Source organism: Mustelus asterias, chromosome 29 (genome assembly GCF_964213995.1).
Source record: "Mustelus asterias chromosome 29, sMusAst1.hap1.1, whole genome shotgun sequence".
Taxonomy (NCBI): Eukaryota; Metazoa; Chordata; class Chondrichthyes; order Carcharhiniformes; family Triakidae; genus Mustelus; species Mustelus asterias.
Window position 1 is genome coordinate 7,676,016 of NC_135829.1, and position 19,160 is coordinate 7,695,175.

Sequence of the window (19,160 nt, forward strand, 5' to 3'; positions counted from 1 at the left end):
GGAGTTTGCACATTCTCCCCGTGTCTGCGTGGGGTTTCCTCCGGGTGCTCCGGTTTCCTCCCGCAACCCGAAAGATGTGCGGGTTAGGTGGATTGGCCGTGCTAAATTGCCCACTGATGTGCAGGTTAGATGGGATTAGCCATGGTAAATGTGTGGGGCTAAGGGGTGAGGGCAGGGGAGAGGGCCTGTGGTAAAATACCCTGTTGGAGAGTCAGTGCAGAGTTGATGGGCCAAATGGCCTCTGCTGCACTGGAGGGATTCTATGATTCCATGATTTAATACAGGAAATTCACCTCAAAGTAACCACTGTGCCACCCCTAAGGTTAATAGATAAGGTTTGGTTATGGTTAAGGGACGATGGAGTCGATTGATGGTTAGTAGTTAAGGTTTGTTTATGGTTAGGGATGATGGTGTAAATCGATGGTTAATAGTTAAGGTTTAGTTCTGGTTAAGGGATGATGGTGTCGATTGATGGTTAATAGTTAGGATTTAGTTAGTTAATAGTTAGATGTTTATGGTTAAGGGTTGATGTTGCAGACTGATGGTTCGTAGTTAAGGTTTGGTTATGGATGAGGGACAGTGGCACAGATCGGGAGTTAGTATTAGATACCAACAATTAACAACACCATTATGACTGCATTAAGTGTTGACTGGCAAATCGGCCACGCCAATCTCCCTGACTGATTCTTTGATCCAAACCTGACATTAATTAGCCGGTAAGTCATACCAACATATGAATTAGGAACAGGAGTAGGCCACTCGGCCCTTTTAAGCCTGCTCCACCATCTAGTAAGGCTGTGGCTGATCTGCTTGTGACCTCCCCCTGCCCACAAAGTCCATCGGATACCTTCAGCCGTGTGGGTAGAAAATTGTTTAGACGTCAGTAAAGATATTTGACATTGGCAAGGCTGCAGTTTAAAAAAAGTACAGCGAATTATGTATTTAAAGTAGGTTTTAAATTGAATATATTTACATTATAATCCAATTCATTGTTGGAGCAACATTGATGATGACAGCGGTTAGCTGTTGGCAGTAAATTAATTCTCAAGCGAGGTTGTATTAAAACGAGATATTTATTTTAGTTTCTTCCAAAGATCGACATTCCAGCTAATCTGTTACATTCTTATAACAACTATTTTGTCTTCGAGTTCAGCTCCCAGTTGACCCAGTTTCTTGTGTGGCAGACACGGTAGCACAGTGGTTAGCACTGCTGCCTCACAGCTCCAGGGACCTGGCTTCGATTCCCGGCTTGGGTCACTGTCTGTGTGGAGTTTGCACATTCTCCTCGTGTCTGCGTGGGTTTCCTCCGGGTGCTCCAGTTTCCTCCCACAGTCCAAAGATGTGCAGGTTAGGTTGATTGGCCAGGTTAAAAATTGCCCCTCAGAGTCCTCGGATGTGTAGATTAGCGGGTAAATATGTGGGGATATGGCCTGGGTGGGATTGTGGTCGGTGCAGACTCGATGGGCCGAATGGCCTCCTTCTGCACTGTAGGGTTTCTATGATTTCTATGATTTCTAGACACTCTCCTGGTCTTTACAGGATTTTTAGTTATTCTTTCGAGGGGCGTGGGTGACGCTGGCTAGGTCAACATTTATTGCCCACCCCTACTTGCACCTGGGAAGGTGGTGGTGAGCTGGCTTCTTCAACCACTGCACTCCAGGTGCTGTAGGTATACCCACAGTGCTGTTAAGGGTTACTCTGGGGTTATAATATGGGGATAGAATTATAGAATCTCCACAGTGCAGAATTAGGCCATTGGACCCATTGAGTCTGCGCCGACTCTCTGACAGAGTACTTTACCCAGCCCCTACCCCTGTTAACCCATGTATTTAGCCCGCTAATCCACATAACCCGCACATCTCTGGACACAAAGGGGCAATTTAGCATGGCTAATCCACATAACCCGCACATCTTTGGACACAAAGGGGCAATTTAGCATGGCTAATCCACATAACCCGCACATCTTTGGACACAAAGGGGCAATTTAGCATGGCTAATCCACCTAACCTGCACATCTTTGGACACTAAGGGGCAATTTAGCATGGCCAATCCACCTAACCTATACATCTTTGGACACTAAGGGGCAATTTAGCATGGCCAATCCACCTAACCTATACATCTTTGGACACTAAGGGACAATTTAGCATGGCTAATCCACCTAACCTACGCATCTTTGGACACTAAGGGGCAATTTAGCATGGCCAATCCACCTAACCTGCACATCTTTGGACACAAAGGGGCAATTCAGCATGGCCAATCCACCTAACCTGCACAGTTTTGGAGTGTGGGAGGAAACTCACGCAGACACGGGGGAGAACGTGCAAACTCCACACAGACAGTGACGCGAAGCCAGAATCAAACTCAGGTCCCTGGCGCTGTGAGGCAGCAGTGCTAAGCACTGTGCCACCGTATCCAGGGATGGTAGCTAAAAATAAATGATAGCACATTGCCATTTATGAATGAGAATTACAAGATCAGAAAGGACTGGAACTATGCTCAGTAATTGCTAACATCCTGCTTGTGCCATGTGGCTGATAGATAAGGGAGAGTGAAAGCTGCATGTTAATCTTTATACAGTAAATGCGGAGCCCATCAGGGACTGGCGTTGCTCAGAATTATTAGTCTCTTAATCATTTATGTAAACAGATTATTGTACAGTCATAAATGAGCAGGCACATGATTAGGAGATCATTGTAGAGCACAAGGGTGCAATTATTATCCAGCATCAAAGATGTAATGAAACCTTTGGCATGGTGGTACAGTGGTTAGCACTGCTGCCTCACAGCACAGTAAGGATGTCTGTGTCGATATGCGCGATCTTCTTGGAGATCCTCTCCACTTGGAGTCGGCAGTTTGCAGTGTCGATGGTAGCCATGATGTGGAGATGCCGACATCTCCACATCATGCCTCACTGCGCCAAGGACCTGGGTTCAATTCCGACCTTGGGTCACCAGCTGTGTGGAGTTTGCACATTCTCCCCGTGTCTGCGTGGGTTTCTCCTGGGAGCTCTGATTTCCTCCCACAATCTGAAAGACGTGCTGGTTAGTTGGATTGGCCATGCTAAATTGCCCCTTAGTGTCCAAAGATGTGCAGGCTAGGTGGATTGGCCATGCTAAATTGCCCCTTAGTGTCCAAAGATGTGCAGGTTAGGTGGATTGGCCATGCTAAATTGTCCCTTTGTGTCCAAAGATGTGCAGGTCATGGTAAATTGCCCCTTAGTGTCAGGGAGAGTAATAGGGTAAATATATGAGGTTACGGGGCTAGGATCTGGGTGGGATTGATGTCGGTGCAGACTCGATGGGCCGAATGGCCTCTTTCATGATTCACAGAAAGTTGGTTTGCCGGTGCAGCAGATATTTAAGAAAGTAAATTAAATTTTGTCCTTCATTGCTAGAGGGATGGAGTTTAAAAACAGCGAGGTTATGTTGCAGCTGTATAAGGTGCTGGTGAGGCCACACCTGGAGTACTGTGTACAGTTTTGGTCTCCTTACTTGAGAAAGGATATACTGGCACTGGAGGGGGTGCAGAGGAGATTCACTAGGTTGATTCCGGAGTTGAGAGGGTTGGCTTATGAGGAGAGACTGAGTAGACTGGGGCTATACTCATTGGAATTCAGAAGAATGAGGGGAGATCTTATAGAAACATAAACGATTATGAAGGGAATAGATAAGATAGAAGCAGGGAAGTTGTTTCCAGTGGCGAGTGAAACTAGAACTAGGGGGCATGGCCTCAAAATAAGGGGGAGCAGATTTAGGACTGAGTTGAGGAGGAACTTCTTCACACAAAGGGTTGTGAATCTGTGGAATTCCCTGCCCAGTGAAGCAGTTGAGGCTACCTCATTGAGTGTTTTTAAGCCAAGGATAGATACATTTTTGAACAGTAAAGGAATTAAGGGTTATGGTGAGCGGGCGGGTAAGTGGAGCTGAGTCCACGAAAAGATCAGCCATGATCTTATTGAATGGCGGAGCAGGCTCGAGGGGCCAGATGGCCCACTCCTGCTCCTAGTTCCTATGTTCTTCTGCGCTGTCGGGATTCTATGATAAAAGGGCTGAATGGTGAGTTGAGACCCATTGCCAGAACCTGGAAGGTTCTGTGGCCGTTTTCCAGTTGCAGCCAGACCTTATCAAATTTCTGGCAGTTTCTGTTGTTCCTGCAGAATAATGGCTTTTAACAATGTTAACTGCTAAAGAAGTGATTGATCAATGAAGGCAATAGGAGTGTGCTCTGAGCTGCGGTCTGGTCTGCCTGTCTGTCTCCTATGCAGATAAGCAGCGACCTATCGGCCTCTCTCTCCTCCCCCGCTCGATCCATCCATTAACCCACTGATTTACCATCTCCCCAGCACTCCACGGGGGCAGCAAGGCCCCAGAGAGGAACTAATTACACCTCCCAGCTCTGTGAGCCCACTTGCATATCGCTTAACCTGAGGGAAGACAGCGAGGCATCGATCGCAGCCGCGTGTGGTGTGAGATGAATTCCGATAAGGCCGGAAAAGGGGGCCTGCAGTTCTCCCTCGCTGTGGCCCAGGGTGGAAGTGGTTTCAGTCGGAGCGGGGAAGGCATTGGGAGATCGGCATTCTTGATAACCGCAACCCGAGAGAGTGGAAATGGGTTGACATCAGATACGCCGTGTCGTCGCCAGTGGGATTATCTTGCTGACCAGATACAAGCCGGAGCGACCTGTGTACAGATAAACACAGGATCCATCTAAAGGCATTTAGTGTCCACTTTGCAGAACTCAGCTCATTACAACCCGCCCCAAACAGCTATCATTGTCTCTCATTGTCCGTCTGAATCAAAAACAAATTCACATCTTATTCAGTTTAGGCGCAATTAAAAGATATCAAGTGTGTGGAAGTAGCGAAGGCTTCTTTCAACCATAACCCTGTTAATGCATTTTACTGTTTTAGTGAAGGACATTGGCTGAAAATAGTTTCGAGTTCATAGTTCATGGAATCTACAGTGCAGAGGGAGGCCATTCGGCCCATCGAGCCTGTACCGATAACAATCCTACCCAGGCCCTGTCCTAATCCTGTAACCCCAAATATTTAGCCTCCTAACCTCCCTGACATTAAGGGGCAATTTAGCACGGCCAATCCACCTAACCCGCACATCTTTGGACTGTGGGAGGAAACCGGAGCACCCGGAGGAAACCCACGCAGACACGGGGAGAACGTGCAGACTCCGCACAGACAGTGGCCCAAGCCGGGAATCGAACCCGGGTCACTGGCGCTTTGAGGCAGCAGTGCTAACCATTGTGCTTGATAAGTTCTTTGTCTGTATAGCGCACAAGGAACAATACTTTTCACTGTATGTTAATACATGGGACAGTAATAAATCAAATCAAATCAAATCAAAGCATACCATTCATAGATAAGGAAAGGAGAGAGTGCAGAATGTAGTGTTAAAGTCATAGCTAGGGTGTAGAGAAAGATCAACTTAATGCGAGGTAGGTCCATTCAAAAGTCTGACAGCAGCAGGGAAGAAGCTATTCTTGAGTCGGTTGGTACGTGACCTCAGACTTTTGTATCTTTTTCCTGATGGAAGAAGGTGGAAGAGAGAATGTCCGGGGTGCGTGGGGTCCTTGATTGTGCTGGCTGCTTTGTCGAGGCAGCGGGAAGTTTAGACAGAGTCAATGGATGGTCAGCACAAAAATAAATTTCCACGAGTAACAGATTATTATTAAAGTGTCCCGTGGTACAGGATGAGAATGAGACTCAACCTATAATTATCCAGCAACCAACCCTCCCAAACCGGATTAATTGATCACATTGCTCATCGTGGGATCTTGCTACGTACAAAATGGCTGCTGCCAATCGCTTAACATAATATAGTAATTCCAGGAGTCGGCTGTAAAGGAACAGGGCCTTATTGCATAAAATAAAGTCAAGCATAACCACAAACCTGTGGTGAACGCAAACAGGGCCCAACCAGGACAGTGCAATAATGGACCCACTCAGGGTCTTGCTTTATAAAGGGCTCAGTATATGAGCTCCACCTGGTGAGGTAATTACCAATCACCAGGGAGCTTGTATTTTATAAGTTCAGTAAGAAGTTTAACAACACCAGGTTAAAGTCCAACAGGTTTATTTGGTAGCAAAAGCCACACAAGCTTTCGGCGCTCCAAGCCCCTTCTTCAGGTGAGTGGGAATTCTATTCACAAACAGAGCATATAAAGACACAAACTCAATTTACATGAATAATGGTTGGAATGCGAATACTTACAACTAATCAAGTCTTTAAGAAACAAAACAACGTGAGTTCGACAGGGAGGTTGATCAGGGATTCCCCCTGCCAGTCATGGGGGTTATCACACATAACAACACGGGCTAAACCTTGAATGAAATTTCTTGGCTGTGAAACTCAACAGGACATCCTGAGGGAGCAAGTGTTGTGAACATATCCCAGTCCATCATGCAAACCAGCCTCCCATCCATTGACTCTGTCTACACTTCCCGCTGCCTCGGAAAAGCAACCAGCATAATCAATGACCCCACGCACCCCGGACATTCTCTCTTCCACCTTCTTCCGTTGGAATAAAAAGATACAAAAGTCTGAGGTCACGTACCAACCGACTCAAGAACAGCTTCTTCCCTGCTGCCATCAGACTTTTGAATGGACCTACCTTGCATTAAGCTGAATAAAAGCAAATTGCTGCGGATGCTGGAATCTGAAACCAAAAGGGAAAATGCTGGAAAGTCTCAGCAGGTCTGGAAGCATCTGTAAGGAGAGAAAAGAGCTGACGTTTTGAGTCCAGATGACCCTTTGACAAAGGGTCAAACCTCCTGAGATTTTCCAGCATTTTCTCTTTTGGTTATATTAAGTTAATCTTTCTCTACACCATAGCTATGACTGTAACACTAGAATCTGCACCCTCTCCTTTCCTTCTCCCCTATGTACTCTATGAACAGTATGCTTTGTCTGTATCGCGTGCAAGAAACAATACTTTTCACTGCTTGCCAACACATGTGACAATAATAAATCTAAATCAAATCAATGTTAGTTTCCAGGGCTGATTTTGGGGTGACTAAGAGGGTCAGAGATAAATTCTCTCGACCGTTTTTCCTCCAAACCTGACGTGCCGATTGGTTGGCAAGTCGACTCTGATTGGCTTGAGGGGTTGCCATGGATAAAGCAAGGGGGAAACTGTAGTCTCCTCCTGCTCACCCCTCCCCCCCCCCCCCCAGGCTCCTGGGTAATTCAAAAAAGATACAAGGCTTGGACATATTCCTTTTGTTTGCAGTGAACGGATGTCACCCAGTTCTCTTGAACTGAAGCTTCTGAATCTGGGAGCTCGGAGGAGCCTTCGGTAATAGGTTAGAAAAAAATGTTGTAGTGATAAGTACAAAGCATGTCCTGTTTAGATCTTTAATTGTTTTTCATTCAAATATATGATTTAAGACATTGCATTTTCTTCATATTTTGAGAAATGCATCATTTTCTTAAAGTAAGAGGCCATTCCCACCCCCCCTTCCCCCCCACCCACCCTGCCTGCCAATCAAACAGGTTTGCTCCCATGCTAAGTTTCTTACTCCCTTCCCCCACCTCCCCAGGCTCAGCCAGTGTGTTGTGAGCCGTTGCTAAGGAAAGGTTGTGTTGTGGCGACCAAAAGGAACGAGCCGACAAGACTGTACATTGTCTTCCGCCGGGACGGAGATGAATGTGGCCTGCGGCCCAAGCATTAGGTGGGTGGGGTCAGGAGGGTGGGGGAGGGGGCAGTTTCCGGTCAAGCGCACCTCACTAGCACTACTGTGCCGACACCGTGTGGCCAAGGAGCAGTTTCTTGGCATGTTGTGCGGCCGGCTCGTCCTGAACGAGAACAAATCAAAATTTGATCTCAAGGGTAACTCGGTAGAGAGGCTACTTAGCAACCTTCTGAAGGGAGGCTGCGGAAGTGAGTAGGGCACCTGAGTAGGTTTGCTACTGGGTACCTCGTGTGCTCAGCGCACAGGGAAAGGGAACAGTTGAGGCCCGGGTTCTCGGTGGATGTTTTAAGTTTGGAGGAGGCCGGTTTATACTCAGAATGCGTCAAATGGGGGCTTACTACAGGCCCCTCACAGCAACTGTGAGTATTTGAACAAGAAATTATGTCTGACCAATCTACTACATACCCCTTTTAAGAAGTTTGTTGACTCGTTTTCAGACCGCCTTTGGGTTTTGGTGTCGAATCGTGGCATAATTTTGGACCAACGTTGCCGGGGTGACACAGTGGGGAGGCACTGCGGCTTCACAGCGCCAGGGACCCGGGTTCGATTCCCGGCCTCGGGTCACTGTCTGTGTGGAGTTTGCATTTTCTCCCCGTGTCTGCGTGGGTTTCCTCCGGGTGCTCCGGTTTCCTCTCTCAGTCCAAAGATGTGCAGGTTAGGTGGATTGGTCATGCTAAATTGCCCCTTAGTGTCCAAAGATGTGCAGGTTAGGTGGATTGGCCATGCTAAATTGCCCCTTAGTGTCCAAAGATGAGCAGATTAGGTGGATTGGCCATGCTAAATTGCCCCTTAGTGTCCAAAGATGAGCAGATTAGGTGGATTGGCCATGCTAAATTGCCCCTTAGTGTCCAAAGATGTGCAGGTTAGGTGGATTGGCCATGCTAAATTGCCCCTTAGTGTCCAAAGATGTGCAGGTTAGGTGGATTGGCCATGCTAAATTGCCCCTTAGTGTCCAAAGATGAGCAGATTAGGTGGATTGGCCATGCTAAATTGCCCCTTAGTGTCCAAAGATGTGCAGGTTAGGTGGATTGGCCATGTTAAATTGCCCCTTAGTGTCCAAAGATGCGCAGGTTAGGTGGATTGGCCATGCTAAATTGCCCCTTAGTGTCTGGGGGATTAGCAGGGTAAATGCGTGGCGTTACAGGGATAGGGCCAGGGTGGGATTGTGGTCGGTGCAGACACGATGGGCCAAATGGCCTCCTTCTGTACTGTCGGAATTCGGTGATTCTATGATTCTATTCTAACCCACAGAATGGACGTATAAATTAAATTCCATTCACATAAAAATGAGGTGATGCATTTTAAGAATAAGAATACGCTTGGGGGGAGTGTTGGGGGGGGGGTGAGCTCATGTTCTCCTTGGAAAATTAAGATGCTAGATGAGTGAGAGGATCAAGAGGTACGGATTCAGGAATGATTATCAGTTGCAATCGAAGCAAAATACTGCCAGAGATCAGAAATTAAAAACGGAAAATGCCGGGGATACTGAATAGGTCTGACAGCATCCGTGGAGAGGGAAGCAGAGGGGTGGGATTTTCTGCCCACTGCATGGCATATTTGCCGCGTCGGGGGTGGCTCGCTGTTGGCGGATGGCGGGATCTTCCAGTCCCGCCGATGTCTACGGGGATTTGCGCGCTCCGCTACTGAAGAAAGTGCAGCGAAGTGGGGGGGTTCGTTCACCATTGGCGAGAAGGGCATTAAGGGCTTGCTCAGCTGTTTCCGAGGGCATTTCAAAGTTAATGTGGGTCTGGAGCCAGACCGGTTACGGGTGGCAGATTTCCTTCCCTAAAGGGGCGTTAATGAACCAGATGGTTAATTTTAAACAGCAGATTTCAATTGCACATTTATTAGTTGAATTTGAATTGCATTAGTGACTTTTGATTTGATTTATTATTGTCACATGTATTGGCATACAGTGAAATGCATTGTTTCTTGTGCGCTATACAGACAAAGCATACCGTTCATAGAGAAGGAATGATGTGGAGATGCCGGCCTTGGACTGGGGTGGGCACAGTAAGAAGTCTCACAACATCAGCCAACAGGTTTGTTTGATATCATGAGCTTTCGGAACGCTGCTCCTTCGTCAGGTGAGTGACTCACCCATTGAAGGAGCAGCGGTCCAAAAGCTCATGATTCCAAATAAACCTGTTGGACTTTAACCTGGTGTTGTGAGACTACTTACTATAGAGAAGAAAAGGAGAGAGTACAGAATGTAGTGTTACAGTCATAGCTAGGGTGTAGAGAAAGATCAACTTAGTGCGAGGTAGGTCCATTCAAAAATCTGACGGCAGCAGGGAAAAAGCTGTTCTTGAGTTGGTTTGTACGTGGCCCCAGACTTTTGTACCATTTTCCCGACGGAAGAAGAGAGAATGTCTGGGGTGCATGGGGTCCTTAATTATGCTGGCTGCTTTCCTGAGGAAGCGGAGAGTGTAGACAGAGTCAATGGATGGGAGGCTGGTTTGCGTGATGGACTGGGCTTCGTTCACGTCCGTTTGTAATTTTTTGCGATCTTGGACAGAGCAGGAGCCACACCAAGCAGCAGGAAGTGTAGATGGAGTCAATGGATGGGGTCATTTTGTGATTCTATGATTCTATTCCATTCCTACTTACAGAATGAATGTGTAAATTGGCAAATTAAATTCCATTCTCTGTGGTGGGATTTGAAGCCATGTTCCCAAAGCATTAGTAAGAAGTACTATAGAGACTGTGCTTACTGTGCTTACTGTGCTTACCCCAGTCCAACGCCGGCATCTCCACACCCAAAGCATTAGCCAGGCTCCTGGATTATGAGACCAGGGACGATACCACTATTCCACCATCTTCCTCTTTATCTGCCTCATTATCAATTTAAATGAAGCGTTACTGATTGGTAGACTTTAATTTATCTCCTACCTTTCAGGAGCATCTCAAAGGAAGATGCTGTCTGAGGGGTAGCATTCAAATGGTCTGCTTTGTCCTGGATGGTGTTGAGTTTCTTGAGCGTTGTTGGAACATAAGAGCATAAGAACTCGGAGCAGGAGTAGGCCATCTGGCCCCTCGAGCCTGCTCTGCCATTCAATGAGATCATGGCTGATCTTTTTGTGGACTCAGCTCCACTGACCCGCCCGCTCACCATAACCCTTAATTCCTTTACTGTTCAAAAATCTATCTATCCTTGCCTTAAAAACATTCAATGAGGTAGCCTCAACTGCTTCACGGGGCAGGGCATTCCACAGGTTCAGTTCCTCCTCAACTCGGTCCTAAATCTGCTCCCCCTTATTTTAAGGCTATGCCCCCTAGTTCTGGTTGGAGCTGCAGTCATCCAGCCAAGTGGAAGATATTCCATCACACTCCTGACTTTGTGCCTTGTTGATGGTGGACAGGCTTTGGGGAGTCAGGAGGTGAGTTACTCGCTGCAAGATTCCTAGCCTTTGACCTTCTCTGGTAGCCATTGTGTTTATATGGCTAGTCCAGTTCACTGTTTGGTCAATGGTAACCCCTCAGGATGTTGATGTTGGGGGATTCAGCGACGGTAATGCCATTGAATGTCAAGGAACGAGGGTTAGATCCTCTCTTGTTAGAGATGGTAAATGCCTGGCACTTGCTTGGCGCGAATGTTACTTGCCACTTCTCAGTCCATACTAGATATTGTCACGGTCTTGTTGCATTTGGACATGGGCTGCTTCAGTATCTGAGGAGTCACCAATGATCTTGAACATTGTGCAGTTATTAGCGAACATCCCCACTTATGACCTAATGATGGAAGGAAGGTCATTGATGAAGCTGAAGATGGTTGGGCCTGGGACACTACCCTGGGGGGACTCCTGTAGAGATATCCTGGACAACAAGATGAAGAAAATGATATTATTTGTGCACAGTTATCTGGTATTCTTTTGTATTCTGTGGAACTATGCACACATGTGGGGGAGCAAAAGATTGGTTAGCTTTATAGTAAGTGCAGAGGAGTGGATAACTCTTTCAAAGAGTAGGCAGTGACCCAATGGACTGAATGGCCTTCTGTGCTTTAAGAGTTAATGATTTCATGGCATTCATGCATTCCATTGAATACAGGAGTTGGGAGGTCTTGTTGAAGTTGTACAAGACATTGGTAAGACCACACTTGGAATACTGTGTACAGTTCTGGTCACCCTATAATAGAAAGGATATTATTAAACTAGAAAGAGGGCAGAAAAGATGCTACCGGGACTTGATGGTTTGAGCTATAAGGAGAGGCTGGATTTTTCCCTGGAGTGTAGGAGGCTGAGGGGTGATCTTATAGAGGTCTATAAAATAATGAGGGGCGTAGATCAGCTAGATAGTCAACATCTTTTCCCAAAGGTAGGGGAGTCTAAAACTAGAGGGCATAGGTTTAAGGTGAGAGGGGAGAGATACAAAAGTGTCCGGAGGGGCAATTTTTTCACTCAGAGGGTGGTGAGTGTCTGGAACGAGCTGCCAGAGGCAGGAATAGAGGCGGTTATTTTTTAAAAAGCATTTGGATAGTTACATGGGTAAGATGGGTATAGAGGGATATGGACCAAACGCGGGCAATTGGGACTAGCTTAGTGGTTAAAAAAAGGTGGCATGGACAAGTTGGGCCGAAGGGCCTGTTTCTATGTTTCCATGGGGTGGCACAGTGGTTAGCTACCTCACAGCGCCAGGGACCTGGGTTCGATTCCTTGGCTCGGGTCACTGTCTGTGCGGAGACTGCACGTTCTCCCCGTGTCTGCGTGGGTTTCCTCCCGGTGCTCCGGTTTCCTCCCACAGTCTGAAAGACGCGCTGGTTAGGGTGCATTGACCCGAACAGGCGCCGGAGTGTGGCGACCAGGGGAACTTCACAGTAACTTCATTGCAGTGTTAATGTAAACCTTACCTGTGACACGAATAAATAAACTTTTGCTTACGCTGTAAACCTCTATGACTTTGTAAGTTTTAACAACAAAAATAGCAGCGGATGAAATATAAAAAGAACATTGAAAAGATTCTGTGCAGTTTATCCTGAAATGTCCTTCCTGTGACATTTTTCACATCGCTGTTTCTGGTTGTGAGATTAGCATAGTACAACTTTGTAGTTTCATTGCATGGAAACTGTGCCTAAGATACAGTGGAACATCAAACCCATGTTGCTGCCTTCATCCTATGCTTGTGAACAAATGTAAGGAGAAAAGACGGGACTGAGAAATGTTAGTCTTGAAAGTTCCAAAAAGCTGCAAATTAGAGATTACCCTCTTGAAAGAAAACCTTGTGTTTTCAAATTTGCATATCAGAAGATATATCATTGGCAAAAGCACCAGAAGATGATGAGGAGTAATTTATTTATGCAACAAGTTGTTACAATCTGGGATGTATTGCATATTAAAATCTGGAAGCAGTTATTAGTGTGGAATGTACGGAGTAGGAGCAGAAGGAGGCCATTCGACCCCTCGAGGCTACTCCGCCACTCGATAAGAGCATGATTGATCTGTTTATGTTTCGATTCCCACCTACCCTTTGATTCCTTTGCCTGGCAAGAATCTTGGCACGGTGGTTAGCACTGCCGCCTCACAGCGCCAGGGAGCCGGGTTCGATTCCTGGCTTGGGTCCGCACTGTCTGTGCGGAGTCTGCACGTTCTCCCCGTGTCTGCATAGGTTCCCTGCGGTGCTCCGGTTTCCTCCCGCAGTCCGAAAGACGTGCTGGTTAGGGTGTACTGGCCGTGCTAAATTCTCCTTCAGTGTACCCGAACAGGCGCCGGTGTGCGTGATCTCGGGCCGTAACTTTGGAATGTTTTATAACATTGTGATGTTAGTGTCCCTTTAAGAAAGGTTTCTTTTCTAAATCATGCTCACAGCCTTAGGTGATGTCATTGTGGGAGGAGAAAAAAAACTTTGAGCAGGTCAGCTGACTAGGGTTGTTTTTCGTTTTATTTTGGCTGCAGTGTTAGAGGTAGTCTTAGAAACAAACTGGAAAAGTAGTCTCTTTCTCCCTCTGTTTTGCTTTGAAGATTTTACCAGTTGGCTAAAAGAAAGGCTTGTTGCAGTGCTGCAGTAAGGATGCGGTGTTTTGGGGACGACAAGCTGCTCTGAGTTTTCAAGATCATTTGAACTCAGCATTCAATCCGGGGAACTGGATTCCAGTATCAAGTGAGCTTTAGCCTGTGCGGTGATAAATCTGTTTAGAGGGTTTTGCTTATTGGAAATTGGTTTTGATTGGAACATCTGATATATATTGGTTAAGGGTTATATATTATTGTGGTTGTTTTGCTTTCGCTTGTAATTGATAAAAGTTCTTGCTAATTTTCTTGCTATACATGTTAACTATATTCTTAAATAAACTTTGTTTGATAAAAGCTCCCTAGTGGGTCACTTGAATCATATCTGAAATGGAACATCTCATGCTTATCCTAGCCAAATTCAAAATGCAAAACTTCTGATTCAGGTTGGCTTCATAAAACACTTTGGAGGTTTACCAGGCTGATTCTGGGGATGGCGGGACTGATGTATGAGGAGTGATTGACTAGGTTAGGATTGTTTTCGCTGGAGTTCAGACGAATAAGGGGGGGGATCTCATAGAGACTTATAAAATTCTAACAGGACTAGACAGGATGGAGGCAGGGAGGATGTTCCCGATGGTGGGAGAGTCCAGAACCAGGGGGTCACACTCTGAGGATTCGGGGTAGACCATTTGGGGTGGAGATGAGGAGAGATTTCTTCAAAGAGTGGTGAGTCTGTGGTATTCATTACCACAGGAAGTAGTTGATGCCAAAACATTGAACGTATGCAAGAGGCACTTGGGTGAATGGGATCAAAGGTTATGGGGAGAAAGCAGGATTAGGATTGAGTTGGACGATCAGCCATGATCGTGACGAATGGCGGAGCAGGCTCGAAGGGCCAAATGGCCTCCTTCTGCTCCTATCTTCTGTTTCTATATGTTTCTAACCTGAACCATAACAACGTTAAGACACTATTAAGGATGCTATGTAAACATAAGTTGTTGCAAAGTTAATGCTTTATTTGCCTTACTATATTCCTTTCTTCCTTTCACAGCTTCGGCAGGACAGAGTTAGTCTCCCGCCCTACGATGCCCTGGCACAGATTCTTCCCGAATACGACTACCTTTTCCGCAGTCCTCGTCCACAGGAGAGGCAGGAGAGAGAGAGGCAGCAACAGGAGCCAGCCGGAGCTTCCAGTCCTCTCCAGGCCCAACAAGCTGCTGTTCCTGCTCAGAAAAGGTGGAGTTTTCCTTTAACCAGTCTCCAGCCCACGTAGATTGTGTAATCCGGACTGACCAGTAACTTGTGAGGTGCTGGCTAGCCAGAGTGTCAGTACGTGAGACACTCAGAAGCAGATGCAGTATGATTTGGATGAATGTTATCCACTTTGATAGCAAAAACGGGAAGGCAGATTACTATCTGAATGGCCATAACTTAGGAGAGAAGAATGTGCAACGAGACCTGGGTGTCCTTGTACAGCAATCACTGAAGGTAAGCTTGCAGGTGCAGCAGGTGATAAAAAAGGCAAATGGGATGTTGGCCTTCATAGCGAGAGGATTCAAGTGTAGGAGATGTCTTGATGCAATTATACAGGGCCTTGGAGAGGCCGCACCTTGAATATTGTGCGCCGTTTTGGCCTCCTTATCTGAGGAAGGATATCCTTGCTAAGGAGGGAGCACAGAGAAGGTTTACCAGACTGATTCCTGGGATGGCGGGACTGACGTACGGGGAGAGATTGAGTCGGTTAGGATTATATTCGCTGGAGTTCAGAAGAATGAGGGGGGGGTTTCTCATAGAAACGTATAAAATTCTAACAGGACTAAACAGGGTAGATGCGAGAAGGATGTTCCTGAAGGTGGGGGAGTCCAGAATCAGGGGGTCACAGTCTGAGGAAACAGTGTAGCCATGATGTGGAGATGGACTGGGGTAGGCACAGTAAGAAGTCTCACAACACCAGGTTAAAGTCCAACAGGTTTATTTGGTAGCAAATACCATAAGCTTTCGGAGGGCTGCTCCTTCGTCAGATGGAGTGGATATCTGTTCTCAAACAGTGCAAACAGACACAGAAATCAAATTACAGAATACTGATTAGGATGCAAATCTCTACAGCCAGCCAGGTCTTAAATGTACAGACAATGTGGGTGGAGGGAGCATTCAACACAGGTTAAAGAGATGTGTATTGTCTCCAGACAGAACAGCTAGTGAAATTCTGCAAGTCCAGGAGGCAAGCTGTGGGGGTTACTGATAATGTGACATAAATCCAACATCCCGGTTTAGACCGTCCTCATGTGTGCGAAACTTGGCTATCAGTTTCTGCTCAGCGACTCTGCGCTGTCGTGTGTCGTGAAGGCCGCCTTGGAGAACGCATCTTAAGATGCGCTGCCTTAAAGGTACATGATCGTCACGATATAGCGATCGCGACTCAATCAGTCGCGTCAAATCTCTGACTTTGCCTGAGGTGCACAAATTTTATTCTAGTGCCTTCTGCTGTCCATTATCCAAATGAAACGTGAAGTGCAATCTGTATCTAACCCCGTCCACATGATAATACAAGCCAACCCTTGCAAGTTTTACTCTGCTTTCTGAGGTTGCTGAGTTGGAAGCTCTTTGTGGCGTACAGGCTGGCGGGTAAATACTCCCCATAATTGGAATCTGAACCCACACAAATCCCCGGTTTAGATATGTCGGGAAAAATGATTTTGCCTTTCTCCCACTCTGAGGTCACTGGTATATTTATTAAGGTTATGTCCACATCAATATTGTGAGGAGGCTGCAGCTGGATATGCGAAGACTGAACGTATTAAACCCCACTGTATTACCGGAGGAATAAGGTATGGTGCGACTGATAAACCTGTGGCTCAGGTGATCATCTAGCACAGGTTCAGAGAAGAATATTCCAGGTTATTTTTCTTGCTTTAGCCATTGGCAGCCAAGCCTTCATCTGTCTAAGCCCAAACCTCCGGAATTCCCTACCCAAACCTAGGGCAGCACGGGTGGCACAGTGGTTAGCACTGCGGCCTCACAGCGCCAGGGACCCGGGTTCGATTCCTGGCCTTGGGTCACTGTCTGCACATTCTCCCCATGTCTGCGTGGGTTTCCTCCGGGTGCTCCTGCTTTCTCCCACACTCCCAAGGACATGCCGCTTAGGTGCATTGGCCGTGCTAAATTCTCCCTCAGTGTACTCGAACAGGCGCTGGAGTGTGGCGACTCGGGGATTTTCACAGTAACTTAATTGCAGTGTCACCAGTAAGCCTACTCGTGACACTAATAAATAAACTTTAACTTTAAACAGACATCCCCATCTTTTCAACTCTCCTCTTCAAGACTCTCTGCCAAGTCGATATTTAGAATCATAGAATCCCAACAGGGCAGAAGGAGGCCATTCAGCCCAACGAGTCAGCACTGACTCTCTCTGAGACAGAGTCCCTTATCAAGGCCTTATCCTGTCCCCTATCCCTCTAACTCCAAATATTTACCATGGCCAATCCATATAATAAGAAGTCTCACAACACCAGGTTAAAGTCCAACAGGTTTATTTGGTAGCAGAAGCCACTAGCTTTCGGAGCGCTGCTCCTTCGTCAGGTAAGTGGGAGTTCTGTTCACAAACAGGGCATATAAAGACACAAACTCAATTTACAGAATAATGGTTGGAATGCGAGTCTTTACAGGTAATCAAGTCTTAAAGGTACAGACAATGTGAGTGGAGAGAGGGTTAAGTACAGGTTAAAGAGATGTGTATTGTCTCCAGACATGACAGTTAGTGAGATTTTGCAAGCCCAGGCAAGTCGTGGGGGTTACAGATAGTGTGACATGAACCCAAGACCCCGGTTGAGGCCGTCCTCATGTTGTCTACCTGATACGCGTTGGACTGGGGTAACTCTCATGGACTGGACAACGTTGTCTACCTGATATGCTGCAGGAAAGGATGTCCCGAGGCATGGTACATTGGGGAAACCATGCAGACGCTACGACAACGGATGAATGAACACCGCTCAACAATCACCAGGCAAGAGTGTTCCCTTCCTGTCGGGGAACACTTCAGCGGTCACGGGCATTCGGCCTCTGATCTTCAGGTAAGCGTTCTCCAAGGCGGCCTTCACGACACACGGCAACGCAGAGTCGCTGAGCAGAAACTGATAGCCAAGTTCTGCACACATGAGGACGGCCCCGACCGGGGTCTTGGATTCATGTCACACTATCTGTAACCCCCATGACTTGCCTGGGCTTGCAAAATCTCACTAACTGTCCTGTCTGGAGACAATACACATCTCTTTAACCTGTGCTTAACCCTCTCTCCACTCACATTGCCTGTACCTGTAGAGACTTGATTACCTGTAAAGACTCGCATTCCAACCATTATTTTGTAAATTGAGTTTGTGTCTTTATATGCCCTGTTTGTGAACAGAACTCCCACTTATCTGACGAAGGAGCAGCGCTCCGAAAGCTAGTGGCTTTTACTACCAAATAAACCTGTTGGACTTTAACCTGGTGTTGTGAGACTTCTTGCAGAGAGAATAGAGCCAACGTTTAGAGTCAGGATGCTTTTTTATTCATTCATGGGACATGGGCGTCGCTGGCTGGCCAGCATTTATTGTCCATCCCTAGTTGCCCTTGGGGAGCAATTGAGAATCAGCCACATTGCTGTGGGTCTGGAGTCACATGTAGGCCAGACCGGGTAAGGACGGCAGATTTCCTTCCCTAAAGGACATTAGTGAACCAGATGGGTTTTTCCCACAATCGACAATGGTTTCATGGTCATCAGTAGATTCTTAATTCCAGATATTTTTAATTGAATTCAAATTCTGCTTGGCAGGATTTGAACCCGGGTCCCCAGAAACCCGGTCATAAGGAACATTTAAGTTACGAAGAGAGGTTGGGTAGGCTTGGGTTGTTTTCTCTGGAGCAGAGAAGACTGAGGGGCGACCTGATTGAGGTGTTCAAGATTATGAGGGACACGGACAGGGTGGATAGGGAGCAGCTGTTCCTCTTGGTTGAAGGGTCAGTTATGAGGGGACACAAGTTAAAAGTGAGAGTTGGGAGTTTTAGGGGGGATTTGAGGAAAACGTTTTTTACCCAGAGGGTGGTGACGGTCTGGAATGCGCTGCCTGGGAGGGTGGTGGAGGCGGGATGCCTCACATCCTTTAAAAAGTACCTGGATGAGTACTTGGCACGTCATTACATTCAAGGCTATGGGCCAAGTGCTGGCAAGTGGGATTAGGTGGGCAGGTCAGGGCATTTCGCGCGTCGTTGCAGACTCGATGGGCCGAAAGGCCTCTTCATAGAAATCATAGAAACCCTACAGTGCAGAAGGAGGCCATTCGGCCCATCGAGTCTGCACCGACCACAATCCCATCCAGGCTCTACCCCCTATGTCTTATGTCCTGTAGTATTTTGTGATTCCGATCCTGACTCTCTCCACATGAATTCAAATTCTTATTGTATTCCTTTGAGCAAGGTTTTCGCCAGGACAAGCTAGGGGTCATAGAAATCATAGAATCCCTACAGTGCAG

General features: G+C 46.8%; 1 protein-coding gene across 1 annotated transcript in view; it reads left to right on the top strand.

The window, feature by feature from the left end:
- ccdc33 (coiled-coil domain containing 33) overlaps positions 1–19,160 on the top strand; it is a 289,497-nt gene that overhangs the window by 213,111 nt on the left and 57,226 nt on the right. Inside the window, exon 16 of the mRNA XM_078199812.1 lies at positions 14,705–14,889. Within this exon, the coding sequence (XP_078055938.1) occupies positions 14,705–14,889 (185 nt within the window). The remainder of the gene's footprint in view (positions 1–14,704; positions 14,890–19,160) is intronic.